This window comes from Pelodiscus sinensis, chromosome 5 (genome assembly GCF_049634645.1).
Source record: "Pelodiscus sinensis isolate JC-2024 chromosome 5, ASM4963464v1, whole genome shotgun sequence".
In the NCBI taxonomy this organism is placed as follows: Eukaryota; Metazoa; Chordata; order Testudines; family Trionychidae; genus Pelodiscus; species Pelodiscus sinensis.
Window position 1 is genome coordinate 6218474 of NC_134715.1, and position 20777 is coordinate 6239250.

The 20777-nt window shown below is 42.0% G+C and overlaps 1 protein-coding gene across 6 annotated transcripts in view; it reads left to right on the forward strand.

Annotated features, from left to right (window-relative positions):
- Positions 1–20777, forward strand: part of RASSF6 (Ras association domain family member 6) — an 80609-nt gene that overhangs the window by 10859 nt on the left and 48973 nt on the right. For 3 of the 6 annotated variants that reach the window (XR_012903948.1, XR_012903949.1, XM_025185814.2), the window contains 6 exons: positions 73–255; positions 1904–2178; positions 4365–4476; positions 8050–8142; positions 17333–17411; positions 19444–19595. Coding sequence is in view for 4 of the 6 variants with exons in the window: in XM_025185814.2 (XP_025041599.2) it covers positions 8069–8142; positions 17333–17411; positions 19444–19595 (305 nt within the window). In the remaining 2 variants the exon portion in view is untranslated. The other 3 variants (XM_075929373.1, XM_025185817.2, XM_025185818.2) reach the window with 3 other exon arrangements.

A 20777-nucleotide genomic window follows, 5' to 3' on the forward strand; every position in this document is an offset into this window, starting at 1 on the left:
TGTGGTCCAGATTTTCAGTTGGAAGACCCTCTCAGAATCATTGGTTGCTTGTATCTTCACTTTGGTTCCCAGGCATGCATGTGAATGTTATCCTTTTCCTCTGCACCATCTTGCAAAATAGTGAAATATTCACGAGTCTTAAGCTGTGGGGGACTTGCACCAAAACTCTGCATCTAAGCACATGTGACTTTGGGGTACCTTGGAATCTGGATCCATATGTGAATTTTCTGCTCCAGACCCATCACAAGCATTAAGGTGAGAAGCTTCTGCTGTAATCTTAATGACACAGTCTACTCCCACCATACCCAGCAGAAAAACTGGAGCAATAGTGCAATACCATTCACAGTGTCGTCATGTACCCATGAACTGAATGAAAGCTAATATGCTTATCTAGCCATTACAGTGCCTCTTTCAAGACAGCTTATTATTATGCACTCCACTGCAATTACAAAATGCACAACTATGAAACACATGCCATCTGTGCGTTTGGCAGTTACTGTGCGGGAGGTGTTAATGTGAAACAGTCACCACTAGTACAAGCTGTAGAATTGAACGGTATTAGATAAGCATAGTTTCCGCAAACCAAATACACTATTTTGTGCAGCCAACCAATCACCCTGCATGCAGAGCTGTGAGTGGAAATTGAATGACCTGAAGTTAAATATTTAGAGGATAAGCAATAATACCCTTTATATTTAGTGCAGAGTATCTGATTCTCTGCTTATCTGCACTGGTTTCAACTGGGGTAACTTTATGAAAGTCACTGGAGGTACAAGTAAAATTGGCTTGTGAGGATAAACTCAGGCTCAGTATTTTTACACGTTCTTCTTTTTCATCACAACCTCCATGGACTTTCTTCCATCTTGCCTACAAACTAGCAGCCACTCAAGAGAAATGAATGCCCATAGCCTTGTGATGTGGCCTATACATAGTACAGAGCAGCATTTCAACTGCAACTTACTATGCAAGTACAGGCCGTCCACTAATCACACACCTCCAACCATCTGCACGTATGCACAGAGCTCCGTAACATATTATTATTTTAATAATTCGGGCATATGTGAACAAGTCATCGCCTTGGGACCCACTTGCGGCAGGACAGCATACCACATACTATATGCTACATCTGTGTATGCTACACAGTGGCTTGTTCGCTCCCGAGGGAAAAGCAGTGTGTCACTCCATTTGTGAGCCAAGAAACGACCCTAATCATGTCTGATAGGTAGTAACAGTGATACACCTGTAATGACTAGTGTTGCAACAGTATTGTTTTCTACTGTTTTTCATTGCAGATGTACAGTACTTCAGCTATATTATGGGTTAAATAGGGTTTTGTGGGCTAGCCTAGAAAACTCACCGGCATTTGTAATGTTTCTATGGGGAAATGTGTTCCGAGTTCCAAACAACCGACTTACAAACAAACTTTTGGAACACAACCCTTCCATAAGTTGGGAATTTCCTGTAGCTGACTTTGGCAATTAGCTGATGTGCAGTTAACACTGACTTAAGCCCCGTAATGGGGACAAATCTTTACCAGTAAATCTTAAATATTGCTTACCTACATAATATCCTGCTATAACTGCACAATATCCTTACAGATGTAGGTGTTACTAATCAAGCTCTGTCCCCATTAGGGGGTACATACTGGACTCTGATTATTTACTTAGCAGCAAATTGCATATGTTGGCTGCTGTACTGAACCCTTAGAAAGAGTCTAGGAACCCTTAGAAAGAGTCCCAGACTCTAGGAACAGGGAAACAAGCATAGAAAAGATTTACTTTCAGCACACAGGTGGTGAATGCTTTTAGGATACATCTGGCCAGTGAACAGAGTGTCAGCAGTCTGCCTTTTTGCTATTACATCAGCTATTAAAGTGTTAACAAGAGTATGTCAACCTCCTTAGGTGTGTAGCCCTGAAGAGGGAGTGCTCCTATCAGCTGCTCACAGAAAGGAAGGTAAACACTCCCAACAGGCACCAAGGTACAGGGAGTGTCTCATGTTTCCAACACTTCCCTGCTCCGTGAGCAAAGTAACAATTAATAGCTCTGTGGACTCGTATATAAAACTATCTGGAGGCATCTGTCAGAGTGCAGAGCTGTCATGCTTCTTCAGGGGCTCAATAAAACAGCATGTGACTCTCTTCCGTTACTCTTCAGTTCATTTTGATCACACATCCAGGTAAGTGAATTTAGTTGGAACTGCGCCTCTGCTTTCTGTTTAATGCGCAGTGTCAGTAAGTGACTAATTAGTGCGGCTTTGGAGAGATCTCATGTCAAATTTATTTCAGCTAGTTAGCGTACTAGAGCCAAGGAGATGTGTAGTGCAAACCCTCAGAAATGATTTCTTATAAGATTATTCTCATCCTTAAAGATAGTCCCTGTAATTGACGATGGGGGCAAGGTAGGCAGAAGAAAAAGTTTTGTACCTGTCTTGTATACAAACAGAAGCCATAAGTCTCTGATGAGGGGGTCTCTGCTACTTTTCATTTTTATTACAACTGTGTTTTCAAAAGTCACTTGGACCTAACTTTTTCCTAGTAGCAGGAATTTCAGGTAGTAGGAATCCATTAAAATATTTTTTCTTCATAAATACCTGCCCTCCATTACTGGAACAGACTGGCTCACGTAAGCCTTTTATTAAAGCCCTTTTCCTGATGTTTACCTAGGCAAATAGGACTCTGTATGTATGTAGTTCCTCTATCCCTTTGTGTCTAACATTAGAACTACTGGGCCACATTCATCAACATACTCTAGCTGCTTTGCACTGCTGCCATGATCCAAGCTAGATGTAAAATCTGACTTATTCAACCAGTTAAGTTGGTTTTATCACACTTGTGAGCATTGCCCTGTGTTATGCATTGAAACAGTAATGCTGGGTTTTTTGTCATCTTTCTAGGTGTCTAAATAGATGCAAAATAAATAGAAATGTATTTTATTTTCAATTAGAGTTATTGAGGCACTGGGGATAAGTAAAGTCCTTTAAAACAAAGGAGTGCTCGGTATGCTACACCTAACTTACAGCATCATAGAACAGTATAAAAGCAGATAAAATCCATTTTATGCTTGTGGAAAGTGGATTGCTTCTTACATATGTTTATATCCACAAATGTTAAATAAAACCAAACCAACAAAAGGAATACCAGGGTACACACCAAAAAGTGAAATAATAAAGTGTCCCCATGGAACCTAAACTAAAAAGAATTAAGGGTCACGCATACATCCTTGTATCTATAATGTAAACCCCTGTGTACTATGCAGCATGTTCAGTATACATTTTGTTGAACTATCCTTCTAGAATAGATAGCTGCATTAGATTCTGAGGCAAACAATAAAGCTGTGTGAATAAAGGATGTCTCAATGTGATGACCATTCAAAAAAAATGGTGGGGAGAATCATTTTGGGTTGACCCGAAACTTTTTTGTTTTTAGATTTTTGGTGAATCGGAAATTCCATTTGGTCTGAAGAAAACCCTTCATAATCAAAGTTTCACTTGAGTTTTGAACTCTCTAGGGTTTTCTGTTTTAATACAATGGGTGGGAATCTTGGAAGTAATTTTGAATTAGAAAAATGGAAATATTTCCTTTAAAAATGTCAATGAAATATTCTGTTTGATGTTGGCATTTTTTGGCAAACAAATTCATGTCAAAGTTACCAAAATGTGAAGCATTTCAGTTGATTTCAATCTGCTTTGCTTTCTCCTCTGCTGCTTTCCCCCCTTCCTCCCCTCCCCCCCAAAAAAGAGAGATTTCCAGTTATTGAAAGGAAAAGTATATAATTCTCCTGTCACCTTCACTGGTATAAGTTGGGATAAATGCACTTAAGTCAGTGGAAATACACCAAAGTAAAACTGGTTTGAGAGACTCAAGCCCAGTATTTAGCACATTCTTCTTTATCACAACCTCTCCTCATATGTCAGGAGATTAAGGTACAGCTAAATAGCAGGAGAAACTGTAAAAGATAATACCTTATGTTGCCAGGCTCAAAGCAATGCAACAAGAGCTGGCAACTTTGTATTATCCGTCCGATAGTGAACAGTTTCCTCTCACTGTTTCTTGCTCAGTCCTCTTAAAGGCAGCAGCTGGAAACTCTTTGCTCCCTTTGTGGGAAGGTGGCAAACATGGAAAAGGGAGGTGATCTAGAAGGCAGACAAATCTAGGCACTGGCATACAGCAGGGCAATAGTTGCTTCTACAGAGAGATGCAGCACTATCTTGTATTCATTTGTGCAACTGCATAATGTATATTTCTGAGATGCTGAATGCTCTCACCTCTCATTAAAGTGCTACATAGTCCTGTATTTTGTTTTGACTTCAGTGTGATCTAAGAGTAAATGGCATAGGATTAATATAGTCTGTTCCACCTATAGGCATATCGTTAGCTAATGCCCGTATGCAAGTCACTCAAGAAGCTGCTGTGTTTGATGGCTGTAGTGCTGGATTTGAATAAAATTGGTCACAAGCAGGATATTTTTGTTTCAGGTATGTGTGAGAGGAGGGAATTTCCTAGATTAGTCACCCTAACTGAACTGGGAGAGGCTAGAGCCCTCTCTGGAGTAAGGGAGGTTCTGCAAAGAAGTGGACCAGTGCTGCTGGCTAATACACGACAGCCCTTGCATCCTGAGGAAGTTGAGCCAGACCAAATGAAAGCTGGGTGTGGCCTAGATAGATCTGGGCCAAACCTGCCCTAGGGATGCTCAGAACCTAGCACTGAGTTGCCATGGAAACCAGTCAACCGCCCAACTGTCAGAGAGGAGAGAGGAGAGCAGGAACCAGTATGAGCAATGTGGGTTTGAAGCTTGAAACGTTGACAGTTTGTGGTCTGAGTATAAATGTGTCTCTCTAAAGGGGTGCCAAGAGCTGCCAGGTTTATTTTGCCATGTCATAATAGATTGACTTAAACATCTCTTTCAGGGGAGCACGATAAGCAGCACTGCTGAGGTAATGGGCCAAAGTAATGAGGACTTTCCAGCATCTTCTGACCTCCCCCCCCCCTTTTTGTAGTTTTTCTTTTCAAAATTAGAAATGTTGACAGTTTCATCCTTGGCAAAATTTGTGAAAATGTTACTGGTTGGGTGGCTCTCTTGTGTTTTGCCCTCCATCCATTTGAAATTTGTCTGGAAAGTTTTATCAACTAATCAAAATCTATTATGAGCCCTCCTGAACCTGTCCATGACAAATGTCTTTGAGTGAGGGCTGTTGCTGTGTGCAATACAAAATCTTCCCCCATACAGAAAGATTTTCTTCACTGTGTAGGAACCATCTGCGGTTCTTCGGATCCACTCCTTAACTGAATGAATGACCTGACTGCTAAAATGTAACAAATAATCTATAGGAGCACTGAGCAACAAACGCAGCTTTAGCACAAATAATCTAGATTTAATAATGCTGGGCGTCGAAGAGTCAATTGGTCACTGGGCTATTGTTGATACATTCTGTGAGATATAAGGGGCCAACCTAACTGTATTGCCAGCCAGCAGGAGACTAATGCCACCATCAATATAAATATTTCTCAAAGTATGAAAAGGGTTTGTTTATGCATGGCTGAATCTCTATATTATCTTAAATCTTACCAGTGAATAATGGCGTAGCCATTTGTAGAGCCCTGCAAATCCGCCAATGTTTGCTTTTTATCTGTGAGTAGCATTCCATGTAAGTTGTGCATGTGTGTGGTCGCTCAGGAGAAATTAAAATGCTGCCCAACTGATTAGCAAAGCTCCCACAGCTCCGTTTTGTGTTTCTGTTGATGATACACATTCGCACATGTCCTGGTGCACATAAAAAATTTATTCCGTACATGGATGGAAAAGATTAGAAGGAGCATTGTCCATGGGTATCCGCATCCATGGATGTGGATGCAGATATCTGCAAATCATTTTTTGCAGGTGCAGATGCTGGCACCAATTTGAACTGACACACAGGTTCAGTTTGATGTAAATTAGTATCTACCTAGCAGCACTGGTAAATCAGACTAAATCAAAGTAAATTACTTCAGGGTACATTAAATTGTTCCCATTGAATACACTGAGGAAGAGAACACAGTGCAATAAAAGTTGTATATGGGGATCTCCTTTCTTGGTCATTCACCATTCCGTGCTGCGCAGTAATCACTGAGCAGAGTTCATTTCTCAGCAGGCATATTTAATTGGACCGAGCATCATCCGATGTCCTTTGAAGTCAATGAGACTTTTTCAGTGGACTTCTACAAGCTTTTGAAAAGTGACTGAACTCTGAGTTGGCAGAGAGGAAAGTTTCTTGCACTCCTTTACCCATAAAGTTCATTAATTATAGTCACTTCTGCTCTTATAGGCTAAGTGGCAGGATTTAAATCTGGTAGGAAACAATGAAAGTAGACTCTGGTTAGGGAAACATGCCAATGGCTGAATTTCTTATACTTTCCAACTGTTAGGATCCTTTCCTATCTTCTTGGCCCAGAATGATGACAATTGGTTTGCAGAGCCATCCAGTTCTCTGCTGCTTTTGTGACTGCCAATTTTCTCTCAGTGCTGCCTTAGATGGTCTTGTCTGTCAAGGTGCAATGGATGAAGGTATTCTATAAATGGAATGTTAAGTCTCTTTGCTTGCTACTTTTTGCTTAAGTGTATTTTATTTTTATTTGGGATATTTATAAACTATACATTTACACAGCTATAAAGGTCTGTCAGCAGAGGATCAAATCTTGTCTAAAGAAGAGAGATTAGACACTGGTATGCAAGAATGCTATGGAAGGAACTGAGCACATATGTTTCCCCAACCAGAGTCTTTCTGATTTTTAATTTCCCCCTCTTTTCATTTCTGGCCATTCTGAACTTTTATTGCATTCATTCTTACAGATGTAAAGCTGGGTTCACCCAAACCCCCATTTGGCCTGGGTCCTGTGGCCTTTAGCTTGTACAAGGGCTGATCTGTCATTGAAGTGAATGAAATATATGTGGCTATCTTTGGTGGGAATTGGATCAGTCCAAAAAAAAGATCCTTTAGGTCCATGTGCATAGTCAGAATCTGCTGTGTAAATGCAGAATGATTCCACTCATCTTTCTGGGATTGGTCCAGGATCACACTGGACCAATCCCAGTAAGCAGCATTTGACATTCAGTTTTTACTCTTTCCTCAAACAAATGCATGCCAGTTGGCTTTAAATGACATTTACCTGAGTAAAAGCTGAGAGTGAATCTTTGAATTTAATCCATAGCGATTTGAGAGATTTCATTCTTATCTCTTCTTGTCCATGCCCCACTTAATTGCTCAACACAAAACAGACAAATGTTGACAAATGACACCTCATTGGAGAAACGTAATCTTCATTCTCTTCAGTTACACTCTGCTTAGTCTGCCTTTTATTTCTAATACCATGGAATGACTCGGGAGCAGCTGAAATTGAATAATCAGACTTCCCAGGAGTCTCTTTGGTCTGGCAGTGCTGAGACAGCTATATGGAAAGCAACAGATAATGATGCAAGTAGTAGCCTTGCTTCCGTTTTAATACCTCAGCTTTCTGACTTTGTGTGCCACAAGACTTCACTGGATCGACCGGAATTTCAACATTTCCCATCCAATCCATAGGAACCTGCCTCAGGTTTACTGCCTAGGACACTTTCACTTTGCAACCTGAGGCAATTTTGTATCTGTTGTCCATGAGCTATTCTATGCTGTGCCAAAGATTCTACTTTCATCCAGTATCAAGCCTCTCTTGTAAAACAATACCAAAGTATTTTGAAGTAGTTGCTGCAAGTCTTTGAATTACTAATACCATTGTAAGCTGTAATATTTGGGACTATTACTATAGATAGTACATATAGTCCCTTTTATTATAGGAACTATATGGACTATGTATTGTAATAGTCTTACAAGTAGTGAGAATGCCCTCTTTTATAGTGCAAATGCAGAATATATTGTTTTCCCTTAATGAAAAATAACATTTTAATGTCTTATCCCAAACCAAATATATCAACACACATTTTCCAAGTGTAGCACTTAAGTGTAACTACACTGCAAATAGAGAGATGTAATGAACAATGATTAAGACTTTTAAAATATTCTGTTCCATTCATGTAGTGCCATCTAACTCAAATAAATGAAGAAAGTGACTATGAAATCGCAACATCCACCATCTGCTATTTCCATCAATGAGGACAAGTACATTACCAGGTAACTTTTCAATAAGAATATTTAATGTCTTGGCAATGATCTGCTCCACTTACCCATTAAGATTAGATAATGCAAAGGACAAGCGATGAGTCTATAATAATAGTGTAGAGGTTTAGAGTCTGATCCTACCTGTCCTCTGCATACAGAACTCCCAATGAAGTCAACAGGCATTCATGTGCTGAACGTTTTTCTTTCTTTCTGGTGCGCAGACATAGAGGCCTACATTTTCTAATGTGGGTGCATAAATTCCATTTCTTATGTGACAAACAGATGCTCAGTACCTCAGAAATCCAGTTTATGGGTCCCTAATATGGGTTTGGAGGCCTAACCTTGCTCTTTTGAAAAGTTGGACCGGACATCTTTTTCGAAATTGCCTATGTATATTTGTACATGTATTCACACATTGTGCACCTCTCATCTAGAAAATCCTGAGGCCTTTGAGGTCATCTGTCCAGCCTCCTACAAATGCAAATGTTGGTTCAGTCACATTTGAAAAGTGTCTGGGAATGGAGCTGGCATTATGTTTCCCTTGGCAGATTGTTCCACAGTCAAAGGGTGGATCTTGCTCTCAGGAAGTTTCCCTGGTATTATGCTACACCCTAAACTTTCTGATGCACAAGGCAACTGCAAAGATTACACCATCTTTTAGGATGAGAGAGGAGAGCCTCCAGCCTGTGGGCGAGGCTTACTTTAATCTTGCTTACAGGGAGGCTTGGGACTTCCTCTGCAGTGAGGCAAACTGCAGTTCATGCTCCAGCCCTATGGCAAGTCTCTGAGCCCCAATGCCCCCCTTCTCCCACAAGGGAGGTGACAGCCATGCCAGGCCCATGAGCAAGGTGCAGCGGACAGCTTCATGCTCCTGGAAGGGGTGAGGTCTCAGGCAGAAGGGGCAGTGTGGAGGGCAGCCCTCCATTAGTGCCACCCAGACCACAGCACCCCCTTCGCTGCCTGAAGGCATACCGTATGGCACCGTCCCCTTCTCCCGCACCCCAAAGAGCTGCCCAGAACACCATCACAGTGCTCCAGCAGCAATTAAAAGGCTTCTTTGGGTCACCTGGATCTGGGGCAATTGCCCCCTTTGCCCTTCCCATTGGCAGGCCTGGTCCCAAGTCCCCAAGTTGAGTGTGAATAGTGATGTGAGAGTATTGTTCTTTTCACTTGTATGTGGCCCCTAATTTTCCTGTGGGTCAGTGACCCCAAACAAAAAACAATTCCCCACCCTGGCATGCAGACTCCTCCCCAGGTAGTACCTAGCTTGATATATGGGCCAGTGTGACAGGAGTAGGGTCTGTTGCCCCACATCTTCTTTGCCCTTCCTGGAGCACCTTTGGATGAGGTACTCCCCAGGGGACCCACAGAGAAAGCAACCTCTAAAGAAGTTTAGAGGATCTGACTGTGACTGTTCTTTCTCCCCCTCACTGTCCCCTCATGTACAGACCCATCACAATCTGGCCTTTGGAGTTTGTACTTTCAAATACCAGACCGGACTCTCATCCCTTTATTCTGGCTCAATAGCCTCTCATTCTGGGTGGGCCTGTTGATTTCAATAAGGTTACTCAATGGAACCATTCCATGTAAACAGGGACATCAGAACCTTACCCATGGAACATAGGTAGGTAATAATTATGTACTCCCTGCTTAGTCATCGTTCTCTTTATGATAATTCTGCTTTAGGACATCGTGCTGTAGGTCTCGCCAATAATTAACCAATTTAAATGTGTGTGAACACAGCACACAAACACATGAGCTCCAGATTAGGCACTAAGCTAGCCAGAGCCTTTTGCTTCTTGTGCATAATTAACTAGCTGAGAGACATGCTTCAGAGCAGAGGCTTTTCAGTCTTTCTATTACCATGCAAGTTTCTTTCCTTTGAGGGAAATAAAAATTGGAAAATGAATGGACATTAAAATAGTGTTTGCTGAATAAAATCACTTCAAATTTAGTTTTCACATTTTGTCCTTCCATTACCATGACCTTGGATCTGCCTCGGTCAGTCCTGCCCTGCATGGTGTTCCACAACACAAGCCCTTTGTCTTCAACTTGCCCAAAGGGCAGATTGAGAGAGAGAACAGAAGTGGGTGTAAATGGTCTAGCTGGCATGCATGGCCTGTATTTCTCGGTAAACACCCCTATCAAATGTGCCACAAAAAACGCAGGTATGACATATCATCCTTGATGGGACCTTGAGAGGTCATCTAGAATCATAGAATCATAGAGCTGGAAGAGACCTCAGAAGGTCATGAAGTCCAGCCCCCTGCTCTAGGCAGGACCAATCCCAACTAAATCAACCCGGCTAGGGCTTTGTCAAGCCGACACTTAAACACCTCTAGGGATTGAGACTCCACTAGTTCCCTAGGTAACCCATTCCAGTGCTTCGCTACCCTCCTAGTGAAATAGTTTTTCCTAATATCCAACCTGGACCTCTCCCACCACAACTTGAGACCATTGCTCCTTGTTCTGCCATCTGTCACTACTGAGAACAGCCTTTCTCCATCCTCTTTGGAACCTCCCTTCAGGAAGTTGAAGGCTGCTATCAAATCCCCCCTCACTCTTCACTTCTGCAGACTAAACAGACCCAACTTCCTCAGCCTATCCTTATAAGTCATATGCTCCAGCCCCCTAATCATTTTGGTTGCCCTCCGCTGGACCCTCTCCAATGTGTCCACATTCTTTTTGTAGTGGGGGGCCCAGAACTGGACACAATACTCCAGATGTGGCCTCACCAGAGCTGAATAAAGGGGAATAATGACATGCACAGAGGCTGGACTAAGTAAACCTAGCCCTCCCTAAGAGCTGTTTATCTAACATGTTATTAAAAACTTCCAGTGATGAGGACTTGACACTCTTGGAAGTCTATTGCAGTGCATAACTACTCTTAAAGTTAGTAAGTTTCTCCTAATATCTAACTAAAATCTCTCTTGCAGCCCAGTAAGCCCATTACTTCTTGTCCTATCTTCAGTGAACATGGACAACAGTTGATCACCATCCTCTTTGTAATAGCCCCTTAACATATCTGGAGAGTGTTAGTGGGTCTCCAGTCTTTTTTTCTTAAGACTAAATATGCACATTTTTTTCGCCTTACCTCAAAGGTCAGATTTTCTAAATTTACTGTAATTTTGGTTGCTTTCCTCTAGAATATCTGCAATTTGTTCACATCTTTCCTAAAGGATGGAGCCCAGAACTAGAGATAGTATGCCAGTTGAGTCCTCACTAGTGCCAAGTTAAAGTGGGAGAATTACCTCGCACATTTTATGTATTACACTCCAGTTAATACACCCCATAATATTAGAGTTGTTTCCAAGTGTATCACATTATTGGGTCCCATTTAAGTTGTGATCCACTATAATCAATGGATCCTTTTCAGTAGTACAATCTGAAGAAGTGGGCTGTACCCACGAAAGCTCATGATACCGTCTACATGTTTTATTAGTCTATAAAGTGCTACCAGACCATTTGTTGTTTTTTATCATCCCTATCCAGTCATTCCCCGTTTTATAGTTGTGCATTTGATTTTTTCCTTTCTAAGTGTCATACTTGGCACTTTTAATTTAATTTCATCTTGTTGATTTCAGAACAGTTTTCCAATTTGTCAGGGTGGTTTTGAATTATAATCCTGTCATTTTATCACTCCCAGGTGGTCTCATCTTGCAAACTTGATAAGCATAGTCTGTTTCCAAGTAATTAATGAACATACTGACTAGTAGCAGATGCAGGAGAGATCCCTCTAAGATTCTACTAGATAATCTCCCTCTCCCTTGCCCAGTCCCATCAGTTTTACAGACAACCATCAAGAACTACTCTTTCAAATAGTTGGGCATACCCCTTGCAGTTTAATTTTGACCAAGTTTCCCCTAGTTTGCTTATGAGTGTCATTTAGTATTGAGAAAAAACCTTAATGAAATCTAAAATCATCATATCTACTACTTCCCTCCTAGCCACTAGGACAGTAACCTTGTCAAAGAAGTTACTCCCTGTGTTCTCAAAAATAATGCTAACTATTCTGAGATTTTTCAGATAGCTCCTTAAGTATCCAAGAGTGTATTTATTCAGGACTGATTGACTTGAGTGTGTCCAATTTTCTAAATATTCTTTAATCTCTTCTTTTGCTATTTTGGCTTGCATTACTTCCCCGTTGTTGTTAATACCGTGTTAAGTATCTGGTCACAATTTACCTTTATATTGAAGACTAAAAAAACAAGGCATTAAACACTTCATTCTTCCATTTTTATCTCTCCTTCCCCATAAGGAAAGGATCTCTGCTTTCCCTCATCTTTTTATTGATCCTTGTCTATCTATGGAGCCTTTTATGTCTCTTGAGAGGTGTAACTCCTCTGATGTGTTAGCCTTCCTGATTTTTGTCTCTTCGTATTTGTGCAATTCTCTTTTACTCATCCTTAGCAATTTGACCGTATTTTACTTTTTGGATATTTTTCTACATTTTCATATATATTCCAAGTAGTGATTCAAATCAAAGTGTAATTTTTATTATAAATATATGCACTGTAAAAATGATCAAAGATAGTATTTTTCAATGCACCTCATAAAAACACTGTAATTTAATCTCTTTGTTGTGAAAATGAAACTCACAAATATAGACTTTTTTTGTTACACAACTGCACTCAAAAACAAAATAATATAAAACTTTAGAGCCTACAAGTCCACTCCATCCTACTTCTTGCTCAGCCAATCACTAAGACAAGCAATTTTTCTTACATTTGCCAGAGATAATGCTTCCTACTTCTTACTTACAGCATCATCAGAAAATGAGAACAGGAGGTTCTGTAGCTGGCACTGCAAAGTATTTATGTGCCAGATATTCTAAAAATATGTCCCTTCATGCTTCAGCCACCATTCCAGAGGACACATTTCCAGGCTAATGACACTTGTGGAAAAAAAAGTGTTAATTAAATTTGTGACTAAAGTCCTGGGAGAGAATTTTGTGTCTCTTGCTCTGATTTACCCGCATTCTTCCATATATTTCATATTATAGCAGTCTTGGATGATGACCCAGCACTTGTTCATTTTAAAAACACTTTCACTGCAGATTTCACAAAATGTAAAGAAAGTACCAATGTGTGATTTTTAGAGACAGCTACATCATTCCACTTAAGGTTTAAGATTTGAAGTGCCTTCCAAAATCCAGATTGTGCTTTCAGAAGTCTTAAAAAAGCAACACTCTGATGTGGAAACTACAGAACCTGAACCACCAAAAAAAGAAAAAAAAAGAATCAGATGATGAAACATGCATCAGTCTGTATTGCTTTGGATCATTATTAAGCAGAACTCATCATACAATCCTTGCCCTAATAATACCTAAACCATTTGTCATACAGTGGACCCTAACCAAACCTTAATTTGATAATGTCTCTTGGGGATACTGGAAGAAATTGCCATATCTGTCCCAGGGGTGTTTTGTCTCTCTCTTTGTATTTTAAGCTTTCTGTTTGTTTTTTGGCTTCTTGCTCGTGGATGATCCTTCGCTATTCCCTCCCAGTAGATTTGCTTGTGATTTCTCCTTTGTTCCAATCAAATTCAAATACAGGGTAACATTTCACCAACCTCCTTGGTTAAAGGCGAGGATGAATGGCAGTTGTTAGTTGTTTCATTAGCCGAAACCCTAGGGCTCCACAACTACCCTTCAGCTGGTAAAGCTGCTGAAAAAATTATTCTTGAAGGAATCACTTTAGTCAACAGGGTTGTTGATCTGTACAAGAAAGTCCAAACCCAGAGTCCACTGAAGTCAATGGAAAGGTTCCTATAAACTGTAGTGAGCCCTAATACTTCAAACTGCAAGGCTATAGTACAGGGGTTTTGTGCAAAAACAGCTGTTTTTGTGCAAAAACCCATGGAGTGTCCACACCTCAAGCACATTTTTGTGCAAGAAAATTCTCTGGTCCAGCAGAACAGAGGGCTTTTTGCTGTATAGGTATACCTCTTTCTACGAGGAATAACTCCTTTTTGCACAAGAGTTTTTGCGCAAAAAGGTGTGTGTGGACGCTCAACAGGGGTTTCTTGTGCAAAAGAGTCTATCAGAAAAAGCACAGGTGCTCTGATGGCCATTCTGCAAATGGCCATCAGAGCTTTCTTGCATAAGTGTGTCCATGCAGTGTAGACACGCTTTAGAGGTATGGATGTGCTTTTGCGCAAGACGTTTCTGTGGAAGATCTCTTCCGCAAAAAGCTTCTTGTGCAAAAACCCTGCAGTGTAGACAAAGCCCTACTGACTAAAGGGCATGCTGCCATAAAGAAATTATCTTCACGAGTCATTTCAGTCCTACATCCTTCTTATGAAAGTACAGGTTGGAACTTCCTGCTCTGGCACCCTCAAGACCTGAGCAGTCCCAAAACAGGGAGTTTGCCAGACCACCAGGGAAGGTCAAGGCTCCCCTCCCAACTGTCAGCTCTGCTCCTGGGTTCCAGCCCTGGCCATTTGGCTTCACTCCTGGCCCCATCCACTGGGCTCTGCTTCAGGCCTTGGCTGGGGCTGCACTCCCTACCATGCCAGCCCCATTACCAGTTGGCTGGGGCTGTGCTCCTGACCCTGACTGGACGGGGCTCTCTGATACAGAAATATCCATGGTCCTGCTGGACCACAGATGTTGCTGGACCAGAGAATCCTGGATTTCGGAGATTCAGCCTGTACAAGATGTCTTTTTACTTCATGTCTGTACAGAGCCCAGCACAGTGGTCCACAATCTGATCTGAATGACTGACATGAGAATAATCATATTTATCTCATTCCTAAAAATATTTCCCAACGAAATCTATGCTTCTGGAGAATGTGGCTGCAGTGCCCAACATGCCGATGGGCTAGTGCTTTGACCCTGTTCCTGGGAGAGTACTACTTTCCACAGATGATGACTCCAGTAATGATGTCACCGTAGGCTGTCCCATAGAACTGCTTGGAATAGTTTTGAGTAAATGAAATTTAGTCAAAATATGTTGGTTGGAACTGGCCTGGGACATGGCAGACTCAGGTTCAAGTCCCTGATAAGCCTGATTCAGAATGACCAGGGTTGAAAAACATCTGTTCTGAATGAGGCAGAGCAGGGATTGAATCTGAGTCTCCCCAATCCCAGGCAAGTGTCCTAAAAGTGAGGGCAGAGAGAGAGCATTTTTTTCTGTCCCTCCCTCTATCTCCTGAATTGAAAAGCTCAGATTTTGGACCCAGATGAACACCCTCCCTTCCCAAACTTAAGAACTCTGATTTTAATCTGAAAACGGACATTTCCACAAACTCCAGTTTTCGTGGAAATGTTTCAAAAGTTTTATTTTCATGTAAAAGCAGAACAAATGTTAAAACCTTGAGAGTTTCCCCAAAACAAATGAGTGATCCTCTGGGTGGCTCTACTATCCACCAATAGGTTGGTTAGTTGTGCGTGCTTTCTCGTGCTTGGATGTTCCACCAATGTGATTTGTGCCTGCAAGTAATTATTGCTGGAGGAAAACAGGTAGTTACTTTGAGAGAGAGTTGAAAATTAGTCCCTTTGACTTTCACATTAGGATTCTCTCTTCACTAAGGACTATACTGTGTCCTCAATAAATACAGTTAACTCCCATTGCCAGCTTTAAGCTTTCAAAAGATATAAATATTTACCTGATTCTTCTTTAGCTTCCTGGTCAACCAGGGGCCTGTTGGTGTAATATTTACACAATAATCTGTTGCTCTGTATGATCCTGCATGTAATTTAAAAGTCATTTTTTTTCTGCTACTATTATAAACACATTCTTATAATTTTCTACTCCCTTTGTAAGTCATTATTGGCAAAGGGATTGATTAAATAATAGCTCAAAGAATAGCTGTAAATAGTGTGTTTTCAACAAATGTGTACCTGTCATTTGTTTACTTGGATGAGTTTGCAGATGCCGTGTGTTTGCTTTGCACACAGGTAGGTTTTTGTTAATATTTATGGTGCTTAATGGATTAGGCTCGGTGGCAGTGATCTGTACCTCTAGTTTTGCTTCCAGTTTCAGGTTTGATCAAACCTAGAATCTAAACCAGGGATGGGCAATAATTTTCACAAGGGGGGGGCACTTAATTAATTTTGGTATGTAGTCACATGCCAGCTCCATCCCCAGAAGGGGCGGGGCCTGGGGTAGAAGGGGTGGGGCTGAGAACTAGCCTCCCCCAGAGTTGTCTGGGGCTGAAGTCTTTGAATTAAAAACACAGCCAAGGGCTCCCAGCTCCTGGCCCAGCACTACCGTGTTGCCTGACAGGTGCCTGAGGTTGCTGCAGCTATGCTGCAGGGTCGTGGTGCTACCCTGGCAGGGGCTGGCATTGCAAGCCCTATAAATGGCTGCTATTTAAAGGGCTTGCAGCTCCTGGCCCTGTGACTATTGCATTATCTAGGAGCTGCCTAGGGTTGCTGGGACTATTTAAAATGCTCACAGCTCCTACCCCTGCTGGGATAGCGCTGCAGCCATGAGCTGTGAGCCATTTAAATAGGATCCTGCTGCCTGAGCCACCACCTGGAAATTTGGTGCAGTCCGTGGGCCGGATCAAAGTGTTAGGTGGGCCAGATCCAGCCCCTGGCCTGCATCGTGCCCAGTCCTGCACTAGTTCAAGCAGAGCAAGTGTGGGTATGCCTCTTCAAGCTGGGAATCATAGTTTGCCTCTCAAATGTAGATGTATCTTTAAATAGCCAACTTCCATCACTCCTTCAAATGGTTTGAGAAATTGTTTATATTGGTTTATAAGCAATATTTTAACTAAGCCCCTATTTGTTCATCAGCTACCAAATCTCCCAATTTGAATGTTCCATTTGTCTAGCAAGCATTTCTAATTACAGCAAGCCCAGAGTTCCTAAGAAAAGTTTTGGAATCTGTTGTTCCCAGTCCCTTTACTGTAGTGAAACAGACATAGATATTGTACTATATCCTTGTTTTATATTATTACTGTAAAGTGACTTTCCTATTAAACTACGGTATTTGTACCAACATTTCAAACTTGGGTGCTTTAAAACTGACTGCCTAAATTAATATTTTGCCACAAGAATAATTCGCCTGATTTTTCAGAGCTGCCAACCTCCCACAATTACCACTGACACCACTGCGATTGTGGGAGCTAAGTATGCCTGAAATTTAAGTGTGGATTTAGAAGCACAAGTATATTTGAAAATGTTGACCTTGACATCTGGATTTTATGGTACTCGAGAGATTTTTAGTAGTCACATTGTGATCACTTCTTTTAGGGATCAACTTAACTCTTTACTGAAGACCTATAACTATTTTTATGTTGACCAAGAGAATCTGCAACTCTCCTATAATCAGGTAAGAAATGTAAGCAAACATAACTTTCTGTTTGAAAAGCACAGCAGGATTGCAGTAATGAGCTATTGGTGCAGTCTGCAGGTGAGCTATATATCATGAAATTAAAATACCCTGGGAGTACGCTAGTGGCATATTAATATATAAGATGGAGCGTGCTTCTTCAGTTATAGCATAAGCTTCACAAAATAAAAAAACAAGTATTATAACCAAATTCCACAGTCCCCTGAGGGTGGCAAGTGCTTTGAAGGACAGGATTAAAATTCAAAATGATAAGGGCAAACTGCAGAAATGGTCTAAAGTAAACAGGATGACATTTAATAAGGGCAGGTGTAAAGTACTCCACTTAGGAAGGAACAATCAGTTACACAGACACAAAATGGGAAATGACAGCCTAGAAAGGAGTAATGTGAAAAAGGACCTGGGAGTTATAATAGACTACAAGCTAAATATGAGTCAACAGTGTCGTACTATGCACAAAAAGCCAACCTCATTCTGGGATGTATTAGCTGGAGTGTTGTAAGAAATGCGAATTAATTCTTCCACTCTACTGCATGCTGATAAGGCCTCAACTGAAGTATTATGTCCTGTTCTGGGCACCACATTTCAGGAAAAATGTGGGCAAACTGGAGAAAGTCCAGAGAAGAGCAACACAGATGATTAAGGGTCTAGAAAACATGACCTATGAGGAAAGTTTGAAAGAATTGGATTTGTTTAGTCTGGAAAAAAGAAGACTGAGAGGGACATGATAATGGCTTTTAATATCTAAAAGGGTATTACAAGGAGGAGGGAGAAAAATTGTTCTCCTTGACTTCTTAGGATAGGACAAGAAGCAATGGGCTTAACTTACAGCAAGGGCGGTTTAGGTTGGACATTAAGAAAAACTTCCTAATTGTCAGGGTGCTTAAACACTGGAATAAATTGCTTAGGGTGGTTATGGAATCTCCATCACTGGAGATATTTACGAGCAGTTTAGATAAACACCTGTCATGGATGATCTAAATGGTGCTTGAACCTGCTGTGAGGGCAGGGGACCGGAGTTGATGACCTCTTGGGATCCCTTTCACTCTGATGATTCTATGATAAAGCATAGAAAGGTCTTGACTTGATCATCTCTCCAGGTCCCTTGCAGTTCTGAGATTCCTTGATTCTATGATTCTTCAAGAGTGATGGGGAGCAGAAACTCACAGATCTAAGCTATGTGGAAAGGGGAAGGAGTTATTGACTCGGCGGTGGGATCTCCCTGCCATCTCATTCCCTAGATCAAAGGGAATCAGACTTGTAGAAATCCACCAGGATCCAGAATCATCAGCTGAGGGAAGACACATTGTGGGAGGACTCTCCATTCTTTACTCTCCCTCAATTCAAACCCATGGAGGGAAGGTGCAGGGTCACTGGCACTCAAGTTTCTTGTAATTTTGTCAGCATCCTCCTCAACACAGGGAAGCTGCCCAACAGTGGCCTCTGGGGACAACAGCAGTCAGGTTAGAGCTTGGTAGCACACTCCCGGCTCTGGCCAGAGAGGCTGGGGGAGAGCATGGAGGCAAGGAACCTCTGAGTGCATGTGTCTTGTTTCTGGTGTATCCCCCAAGATCCTCAGGCTTTGAGGTCTGACTCACCTTCCTCTTCCACAGTGGAGAGCTTTTCCATTTTTCTGCCTTCCTGGGAACACATGGGGTCCTCAGAGAATCAATCCTGGCAAAATAATCTGCAAAAGGGAAGCATGGGATTCTCAATCTGTATGCAGCCAAAACTCCACTAAATCATTTGGAGTTTCTCCGGTGAAAGGACTTTGTAAGGACTCTAGGCTTTTGGCCTGATGCAAGACCCACTAACATCTGTGAGAACTTTTCCATTGTTTTCAAAGTGCGTATTGGCTTGGGCCTTTTCCCTTTAATTTACAACATAGCTGTGCCATATAGTCAGGAATCCACTCCATGATTGCAAAATCCCAGGCCAGGACTTAAACAGATGCTGTTGTGTGACACCTAATTTTGTACGCCTGCCATAACACTGCAATCCTGATGTTTTTCAGCCAGAAGGCAGCAAACCAGTTATCGAAGGAATCCTGGCTATTTTTTGGGGCCTACGACGTCCCATCCGATTAAAAATCCAAGATGAGAAGCAAATTCCCCCTTTTGTAACTCTGAAGTCGCCGGAGCGTGTGGGTTTGTTCCCTAGTAAAAGGTAATATATTAACTTATATAGCCTCGGGCAGGCGATTGTTTTCACAGTCCAACCGTGAAGGTAAAACAAAGATGACATTTGCACACCAGATTCTAGAAAGGCTCTGCCTGTGTTTTGCATGGTGAAAGCCTCTGCAAGGTTTCATTTGCTGCTTGCTTAGTCTTATGACAGATTCTGCAACACCAAAAACAGATTTTTTTTGTAATAAATTCAACCTTTAAGTATGATTTAAAAGTAATTACAAAAATCAATAAGAAAAGAGGCCCAATCACCTGTATGGGCTACTTGCATACTTGAGATGGAGAACTCAGCAAGTGTGAACTTGTTGAATTCCCACTGTTTTCTGCAGTTATGGTAAGGGATGGGATGCCTCCAAAAGTGTTGCCCCTCACACTAGCATCTCTGAGAAGATTTATAGAGTAAATGCAGTACAGGCAGTCCCCGAGTTACGCGGATCCGACTTATGTCGGATCCATACTTACGAACGGGGCTTTTCTCGCCCTGGAGGACGTGGGCGGTGAGCTGCTGGTCAGTTTCAGCAGTGGCTGATTCAGGACGCCTGGGGCAGAGCAGCTGGGCTGACTACAGGAAGCCGGAGGCAGAGTTGCTCTGCCCCGGGCTTCCTGGAATCAGCCGCTGATCAGTTTCAGCAGCAGCTGACTTGGGGACACCTGGGGTAGAGCAGCTGGGGTGCTGCCGGGTTGGTCCCTGCAGCGCCGAGGTGCGGCGCTGCGGGGACCTACCTGGCAGCGCCCCAACTGCTCTGTTCCAGGCGTCCAGATTTAGCTGCTGTTGAAACAGATCAGTGGCTGATTCCAGGAAGCCCGGAGCAGAGAAACTCTGCCTCGGGCTTCCTGTAGTCAGCCGCTGGTCAGTTTCAGCAGCGGCTGAATCTGGACGCCAGTTCTGACTTACGTACAAATTCAACTTAAGAACAAACCTACAATTCCTATCTTGTACGTAACCCGGGGACTGCCTGTAGAGCTCTGCTGAGTACAACGAGATATTTGATACACAGAGAAATTATTAATTCCATTGGAGAAGTTGAGAATTTATCTGAAAACTGGAAGGTGGATAAGGAACTGGTTAAAGGGAATACTACAGTGGGTCATACTAACAGATGAACTGTCAGGCTGCAGGGAGGTTACTTGTGGAGCTCGTCAGGGATCGGTCTTGTGGACA